This window comes from Cuculus canorus, chromosome 28 (genome assembly GCF_017976375.1).
Source record: "Cuculus canorus isolate bCucCan1 chromosome 28, bCucCan1.pri, whole genome shotgun sequence".
Classification (NCBI taxonomy): Eukaryota; Metazoa; Chordata; class Aves; order Cuculiformes; family Cuculidae; genus Cuculus; species Cuculus canorus.
In genome coordinates this window covers 43265-51888 of record NC_071428.1, presented here as the reverse complement: position 1 = coordinate 51888, position 8624 = coordinate 43265, and the positions used below count along the sequence as shown (strand labels likewise).

At 55.0% G+C, this 8624-nt stretch overlaps 1 protein-coding gene across 3 annotated transcripts; it reads right to left on the bottom strand.

Moving 5' to 3' along the window:
• Positions 1–1936: 1936 nt before the first annotated feature.
• Positions 1937–8215, bottom strand: LOC128849370 (guanylate-binding protein 1-like). 3 transcript variants are annotated; one of them, XM_054050995.1, is made up of 11 exons: positions 8060–8215; positions 6206–6286; positions 5851–6062; positions 5633–5760; positions 5096–5205; positions 4668–4870; positions 4309–4551; positions 3731–4011; positions 2940–3152; positions 2717–2819; positions 1937–2618 (listed from the first exon to the last, which is right to left on the bottom strand). In XM_054050995.1, exons 3-11 carry the CDS (start codon positions 6041–6043, stop codon positions 2476–2478), a joined length of 1617 nt encoding a protein of 538 aa, XP_053906970.1. In that variant the 5' UTR covers positions 6044–6062; positions 6206–6286; positions 8060–8215; the 3' UTR covers positions 1937–2475. The 3 variants fall into 3 exon arrangements, with proteins under 3 accessions (XP_053906970.1, XP_053906971.1, XP_053906972.1); XM_054050996.1 differs by having other exon boundaries at positions 8045–8196; XM_054050997.1 differs by lacking the exon at positions 8060–8215 and having other exon boundaries at positions 6206–6310.
• Positions 8216–8624: the final 409 nt, after the last annotated feature.

The window sequence follows — 8624 nt, the reverse complement described above, 5'->3', positions numbered from 1 at the left end:
CCTTTCAGGCAGTTATGGAAAGTGATAAGGTCATCCCTCAGCCTCCCTTTCTCCAGTCTAAACAACCCCAGTTCCCTCATCTCCTCCTTATAAGACTTGTTCTCCAGCCCGTCACCGACTTCATTGCCCTTACAATAAAATGTTCTTCCATGAAATAAAAACACAATAAAAAACAGAAGGCTGGTTTGCATTTGTTAATGTTGAATCATCAGATTTAACTTTATGCCACTTCCAATCAAAACATTTACACTTTTATGACATCACACTAATAAAACTACTTTTGCTGATCCCTGTGGCCGTGATTCTTAAAGTAGTCTAAATCACCCTCTCGCAACAAATCGGTGTCACAGACAGGATTCTAAACTCGATTGGATCAAGGTGGCCAAGTGCTTGTGAAGCACAAGAAGAGGCTCAGAGATGTGGGTTTGCTCACTCTTAGAAGGGCAAAGACAGATATCAGAGCAGAGATATTCACAGAGCAGAAGGTGCAGAGGAGGAGCGTGTGGAGCAGTGTGGATGCAGATAGATGCACAGACAGATGCACCTTGTGCTCCTCCATGTGACCTGGAGCAAACTCTGCTGTCTCAATCAGATTCATATTACTGTCCTCAAACAACCACAGCACAAATGTCCCTGCCCGCTGTCCCACCTCTGCTGCCTTTCCATCTGCTGGAGAGACGGAGGAGACTGCTTCTCCTCAGGAAGAAGTCAAACAGGGCAGAGACAAACCCTGCTCCGGGGCAAAGCAGGATCCTGTGCATCTCCTTTGCAGGAGCAGGGAACCCTGGCTGGAGGATATAGCGGTAGGGCAGCTCACCTTAGTCTGCCTCCAAGAGATAATTGGGTGCCCTCTCCTTTCAGAAGGCAAAGCCAGAGGGCAGCTCAACTCATCCCATGTACCTGCTCTCCGTGCCTTGCAGGGAACACCTGCTGGCCCTGGGGCAAGGCTGTGAGGAGGAGAGCATGGTTGGTGCAGGTCAGCAACTGGCTGAGGAACAGGTGTGGTGACAGGGTTTGGGGCTCTACAGACGGGATCCACTGCACCAATGGGTGATGGAATCTTTCTCTGTAGGATGGTCATCTTCGTAATCGGAGCTTTAAACCAAGGCGGAGAGGGAGAGAGGATCCAGCAGCTCTGTGCAGGAGAGGCAGATGGGGGTGATGATCAAAGGCCTGGGCTGAATGTGAGGGAATGGGGTCACAAAAGCACAAAACCAGCCCTCCAGCTGGTTACATCCAGGTTCTGCGTGCAGCAAGGAAGGGCCAACACAGCGCTGGGACGTAAACCCCCCACCAGCCTCTGCAGGAGTTCAGTGTGGTGGGGTGCCTCTTGAAAGCCTCTGTCCATGAGTGCACATGGTGTGGGGAATAAAGATGAGGAGTTCAGGTGTGTGGGCAGTCACAGGGCTTCGGTCTTGTTGGGATCACAGAGGCATGGGGCGAGGGATCCCAGGACTGGAGTCTTGCAAGGGGGAACACGGAGTCTCCAGGTGTGGGGGCTCAGGAGGGAAAACACCATCAGCACAACAGCGTGGAGAGGAAGAGAGCCCGGGCTTTGTGCTCAGGAGGTTCCCCAGGACCTTGCAGAGGAGCAGGGTTGTGTTCTGGAGACCTCTCTCTGTCCCGTACAGACCACCCATCAGGGATGGAGCACCCACACAGCAGGAAAGGCATTCCCGGGGGCTGGGCCACTGCAGGGACTCCCTTGGGACGGACCAGTCCCTCTCTCCATAAAGGACTCAAAACCCTCTGCACCCACACGTCACAGGAACGGTTGGTGCCCCCGCTTCTTCTCATGATGCAGCTGAATCCCTGCAGGGAAGAGGGAAACCCCACGGACACATGAGTGGGATGGGCTGATCCCGGTGGGCAGATGAGCCCCACACCACCTGGGGATGGAGAGCATGGGAAGGGCAAAAGCAAGACAACTCATGGCTCAAGATAGGGACATTTTAATAGGTAAACCAAAAGCCGCGTGTGCAAACAAAGCCAAAGAAGGGATTCTTTCACTACTTCCTCTGGGCTGGCAGATGTTCAGCCACCCCCAGGGAAGCAAGGCTCCACCACATGTAACGGTGGCTTGGAAAAGCAAATGCCACAACTCCAAACATCCTCCCTTCCTCCCTGTTTCCCTAGCTTCCATTCCTTGAGTACAGTGTCCTATGGTCTGGGACATCCCTTTGGTCAGCTGGGGTCACCTGCCCCAGCTGCGTCCCCTCCCAACATCTTGCCCACCCCCAGCTGTCTTGCTGCAGGGTGAGAAGAGAGAAGTTCTTGATGTTGGGCAGGCCCTGGTCACCGGCAGCTAAACAAGGTGGGTATGAACAATTTTCTGGAGGAGGCGTGCAAGAAAGCATGAGACAGTGCAGTACACATGAAAGTGGAGGTCACTTCCACACTTCACAGCAAGCGTCTTGCAAGAAAGGCTTTCAAAATTCAGTGCGATTGTACCTGGGGACCCTACGCACTCTGTGATTAGAGAGGTAATCTAAAAAACTTCAGTGCTCTCACAGGGGGAACTGCGATAGATAGAACGCTGATCCCTATTGATACAGCAATGTGAATCTTCATCTTCTTCTTCCATTCCTGCTCAGCTCTCTCATGATCCTCCTTCTGACCTGGAGATGGAGAAATAGAAGCAAAGCAGGAACTGAGACCTCAAGCTCCCAAGGAGTCCTGTTTCCCCCCTCCACCATTCCCCCAGCCCAGAAATTACGTTTCAGCTCCTCTTCCTTCTCTTTCAGGGACTGGTCTACGATGAGGATAACATCGGCCAGAGACTTGATCTCCTTGAAGAACTTCTCCAAGACAGCAGCAGCCTGTAGGACCAGAGGTAGAAGAGAAGAGAAAAATCAGCAGCTCAGGCGAAATGGTTTCCTGGAGGAAGGGGATGGGACGTGCAGCATCTCCACTCAAAGGGGAGTTGCACTTCTTCCTACCTTCACTCCCTTGCCAGGCACTTCCTGGTAGTTCTTCACCAGTACCTGCAGGTCTCTTTGGAACAGCTCTGACCCTCCTGCAACACTGTAGACACCATCACTGAGGCATCTCTTCATGTCTTGGAAGAGCTCCCTGAGAGCATCCTCGCACTTGGCACGGGATGCCTCCTCATTGCCTCTGCAGAACTTCTCCTTGACTTCCTCCACCTGGCGCTACTCAGAGAGATGCAGAGGGAAGGTGTCAGCCCAGGCTGAGCTGAAGCCACCGCTCTCACACCAGCCAGAAACCAAGCCAGGCTGACATGGAGACAGGGATCTCCAGGCTGTGGCGTAATCAACTGGGAGGTGACAATGGGGCGGCCATTCTGTGCCCACAGACCCCTCTGGGCCAAGGTGCACATGAGCAGAGAGCGTGCCAGGAACCCTGGGCTTCACAACAACCAGAGGCAAGAGAGTCAGCACGACAAGGGCAGTGGGGAAGGTTCCAGGCTTCCAGCCGGACCAGAGGTACGTCTGGGCTGCAGCACGGGACAGGGCAGGGCTGAGATTCACCCCCATTGCAGCACAGCTTTGGAACAGAGGGAGAAGTGGCTGGTGCAGCAGGGACGACCACCCGTCCGTAGCGTGGGAGAGCAGGCGCTGGGATGGAGTCTCCTCTGGAGAGGGCACAGCCTTGTCCTCTGGCAGGAGACAGGGAGATCCCAGTTCCCTAGGACCATGCTATTTTCCCAGGCCTGAGGGCACAGTGGTGGTGTCCCTGGGGAATTCTGGCTGGGCTGGGGACCACCTACCGTGAGCTCTGCCTGGAAATGGCACATGCCCTCCTCAAATGCCCGTTTGTGGAACAGCTCCAGAGCCTCCTGATCACACTGCCTGTGCAACTCCAGCAATTCCTCAACAGTCTCTGTCGGCAGCTTTGCCCGCTGCTTCATCAGATTCTGGTACAATGTCACAGCCTCTTTCACCGCCGCTGCATTCTCCATCTCTGCCAGGGCCAGCACTGCACTCTCCAGGCACGGCACTGATCCGCTCTCGATGGCCTCCACGTAGGTCTCTGCCAGCTTCCCCAGCACTGCCAAAGAAGACCAACCATGAGACAGCTGCAGCCTCAACACAATGCCAGCTCCCATTTCGCCCTGGCTCCTGCCACATCCCTGCTGCCTCCCTGACAGAGTCTTCATCAGCTTCTTTTCCCAATTGTTTCCCACCCTGCCTGCAACTTCCAGAAGCTCCAGGTCAACAGGCAGGGACGGCACCAGCAGAAAAGCTCTCCCTCTACCCACCTGCATCCTTTGACCCTGCAGTTCATCCTTCCCCAGAGACAGCCTGGAGCCCCCGCCCATCCAAGCCTCTGCACACCAGCACTCACGGTTCCCTGTCAGGATGCGCCCATGAGGGATGCTCTTAGGTGGAGACTTTTCCCAGATGTGCCTGCAGAATTTCTCCACCTGTTGCTGGAAGTCTTGATTCAGCTCATCATCCTGAAGTTCCTCCAAGCGCACCAGCTCACTCCTGCTGGCTGGCTGGTCAAAAATAAAGCACTTGCGATGCGGAAAGGACCGGAGGATGCATTCCCGGGGCTGGTTGCAGCGTTGTGTCTCCGGGCTGTCACCTGCACAGTGAGAGGACACAGAGGGAGTTCACCGGCATTGTGCTGTCGTTGACTGACCCTGAAGTGCTGCTTTGTCACAAGTGGACATCTCCAGCAGCACACCACCATTCCCTTACCAGGCTCTAACTCCAGCGCATCCTCCAAGTATTCATCCTCAGAGATCTCCTTCCCGTCCTTCTCCAGCTGCAGGGTGAAATCCCGCACAGCCCAGACAAAAGTCGGGAAGAAGGGGACTAATTGTCCTGCCTCCTCCAGGCCATCTTCACTCTCCTCGGGTGCTGCTTTCACCTTGATACGCTCAGTCAGCCTCATCACATAGCTGGGAGCTGGCTAAGGAAACAGAGATCTCAGCCCTGAACGCACGGGCATCGCCATCCTGCAACCACCCCCAGCCATAAGGTCCTCAACATGGCACCCCTAAGGACTCAAAGCACATTCCTGGGCACCAGCAGAAGGTTCTTTGAGGAACTGCAATCTGTCAACCCCTTGCCCACCACCTAGGGAGAGGAGGGCATCCCTGGTGCCGCACTCCCACCAAGGATACTACAGCTGCTCCAGGGCCTGCTGGTCAATGGAGCCTTTGCTGTTGTAGATCAGGGTGCTGGAGAGCAGGACGGTCAGCACAAAGATCCACGTGTCATTCTTGGTGTCGCCCTGGAACAACAACGCCTGGCTCTCAGCAACAAGACTCCCTAAGGAGGAGCAAAGCCCCACAACCCAGACCCACAATGCCCCTAACCCACAGGCCACAGCCAGGCCAGTTTTTGGACAGACCCCGCCATGACATCACCATGACTTTCTGTAGCTGGGATCATCCTAAGCTCTGTGCTCCCAGGGTCCCACAATCCCCTACACAGTGTTCCTGGAGCTCTTCATGCCTGTCCTGCTGCTCTTCTCCAGAAAAGCAGAGGAATTTGACAACTTCTCTACCCCAGCCTCCTTCCGCATGGCCTCTGGCTCTTCCCAGCTGAAGGATACCGCAGCTGGTGGGAACACCTTGACTCAGGCCACCAAGGCTGCGCCCTCAAGACCTTCCACAAAGTGCTGGGATGCACAAAGGGAGCTGCTGCTTCTTCCGCACCTTCTTCACGTCGCCCAGACCTTCACTGTCCAGCAGCACCAGAGTGTGTCCAGGCCGGCAGGGGTGAGGGACACACCACATCCAGATCCCTTTGGTGTGGGCCTGCACACTAGAGCCCATGGAGAAACCTGTGGGAGGACACAAAGGTCTCACCAGCGTTAAACCCCAAGCAGGAAAACCCAGTAAGCTTGGCCATCCAGGGCTGGGATCTCCCTCACCTTTCCTCTGCCCAGCCAGCCTGTTCATGAGGTAGGACTTGCCGGTGCGGTACAGCCCAGCGATGCCCACCACCACCACCGGCTGGGAGATCTCTGACAGCACCTGCAGGGCCTCCTGCTGGACCACCAGCCCCTTCCTTGGGCTGTTCTCAATGAGGCAGACAGGTGCCGGCATCTGGATTGCAGAGGCCATTGCTGACGGCACACGGGACCTGTGAAGGAGACGGGCAGAGGGGCTGCTTCGTGAGGGGGCAACCCATAGCCCGGACAGGGACAGGCATCAGCAGGCTTAATAACTGAAATACAATAGAAGAATGATTTGGAATGAGAAGGAAAATAAGAAAGGGAGAGATACCTGCTCGCTGGCGGGGTGCTGCGAGGAGCAGGAAAGGCCTTTGCGCTGTGCAGATGCAGGTCAGCGATGTTCTGGTTTGAGCTAAAGCAGAAGGGATTTTCTAGTGTCACAGCTACATCTGGTTGAAGTCACTGTGTTTTCTGGTAGTTAACTATGTTTGCAGGCAGTGTCTATCTCTGGAAGTGAGCATTTACACTGAGCATTTACGGTTATCTCTAAAGTAATGGGCACTGGGATGCAGAAAGGTCATTGCTGACATCGGTCCCTGGGGAGACCAAGGCCATCCTGGAGCTGGTATAGTTGTGAGGGAAAGAGGAGAAAAAAGGGGGGCACATACAGGGAGAGGCAGACAGTAGAGGGGACCCCAAAATGACCAACAGAGGCTTCCACCCCATAGACATCACGCTTGGGATAACAAGGGGGATGACGAGGCTCAGGCTCTCTGCTTTGATGGCCGGTGCCCAGGGAGAACTCTTTTGCCCCTGATCCCTTTCCAGGAGCGAGGGATGGCGAGGGGGGAATTGGGATCCTGATGCTCCTCTTTGGCTTACAATTAAGCTGGGTGGGACTCAACCGTGACAAGTGATAACAAAAATATCTGTGCATTCCTGCGTTCCTGAATCCAGTTCCTGAGTGCAGCTCCTGCAGCTGCTGAGTCCAGTCTGGGACTTTCCCCACACAGTAACCCCTCCTTTCCTTCCTCCTCACTCCCACCCATCAGTGGTGCCAGTCACTCCAGTAGGTGGGTCGATTTTGTGCATTTGCACATAGTTTGTTCTTTTTCATTAGTAGCATTTTCATTATAATTATTATTGCTTCATCAAAGCTGGTTTAGTTTTCATTTCCAACCCACAATTCCCCTTCCCTCACCCATCTTTCCTCTTTCTGGAGCAGGGTGGCAGGGGAAATTGGAAGGTGAACTGCTCACGTTTGACCTCTCATAAAGCTGGATGCAGCTGAACCATGACAAGCAATAACAAACATGCCCCTAAGTCACCAACCCTGCCCTCAGCACAAACCAAAACCATAGCCCCATTCCAACTGCCCTGAAGAAAAGGAACTCTGTCCCAGCCCAAACCAGCGCAGGGGCACAAGAAGCTGAGAGGGAACGCAGCCGGGACAGCTGACCCCAACTGAACCCTAGAACTTTGCTTGTTTGCACAGCTGTGGCATTAACTATTAAACTCTCTTGGCCTCCAACCACAAGCTTTCTCACTTTGCCTCTCCGAATTTCTCCACATCCCACTGCGGGCAGGCAGTGAGCCCGCAGGTGAGGAGTTGCCGGCTGCACTTAAACCCCACCAAGCCCCAGCCCAGCCAGGCACCAGCAAACCCCACAGACGGAGAGGCAGACCAGTGCCCCAGTTCATGCCTGCACCCAGAACCTGCCTCACTGCAGCCTCCTGGACACCCAGGCACAGGCTCCACAGGCGTTGCCCACTTCTGGGATTGGAATCCTCTTGGAGGAGCACACGAGCCCTGCTCTCCTCCAGGAACATCAAAGGGATGGCCATGGGGGGACAAGAAGCTGCCTCGGGGTCCCAGGCGTTCCCAGCACAGCAGGGAGGGGAGGAAAGCTCAGGGCAGAGGGGCTGAGCTCAGGCGAGTGCTAACTTGCACACCAAGCCTTTGGGGGGTGTTGAACACAGGCTCCCAGCCCCCCATCCCCCCTGCTCCATCCCTGGGCCACAGCAGAGATGCAGAGCTCTTCCTCTTCCCACCTGCTGGGCTCCCTGTCACGCACTGGGGTTCCTGTCACCCACTGGGGTCAGCAGGAGCCCCCACAGCCCACGTCCAGAGCTGCTTGCATTGGGGGGGGGATCAGGGGAAGGGACTCACCCTCGTCTTCCTCACCTGCTGGGGGCTGACACAGCTCTGCTGCAGCCTGGGTCTAGCCTGGATTTTTATGCTGTGCCTTTCTCCTCCTATGCCAGGAAACAGCGTGACCCAGGCAGAGAAAACGAAAGTTAGGAGCTGAGAGCAAAGCAGGAAATGCCACGGGCTGGCCGTTGGTCACGAGTTTTCCTCCACCGTGCAGCTCCACTCGAAAACTGAGAGCAGGCAAGACAGAGACGGATTAATAAGTGAAGGAATGAGAAGGATTAACAAGCAATGCAAAAGCAAACCCTGACTACCTAAAGCAAAACTAAACCCTCATATTAGCACTCACCCTGAGCAAGCCCCTAGTCCCAACCCAAATCCTCCCCCCAATCGCAGAATCCTAGGAGCATGTAAACATGAATCATAGAATAGTTTGCATTGGAAGGGACATTAAAGATCATCCAGTTCAAACACCCCCCCCCCCGCCCCCCGCGATGGGCAGCCACTAGATCAGGCTGCCCAAGACCCCGTCCAGGGATGGGGCAGCCACAACTTCCCTGGGCAACCTGATCCAGGGCCTCACCACATTCATCATGAA

Bases quoted from the DNA above. Each gene is read 5' to 3' on its own strand.
- LOC128849370 (XM_054050995.1), bottom strand. From the start codon at position 6,043: ATGGCCTCTGCAATCCAGATGCCGGCACCTGTCTGCCTCATTGAGAAC. The intron at 5,206-5,632 runs GTGCGGAAGAAG...TTGTTGTTCCAG, and splicing joins GTCTGGGCGACGTGAAGAAG to GGCGACACCAAGAATGACAC. The intron at 3,153-3,730 runs GTAGGTGGTCCC...CTCTCTGAGTAG, and splicing joins ATTTCCAGGCAGAGCTCACG to CGCCAGGTGGAGGAAGTCAA.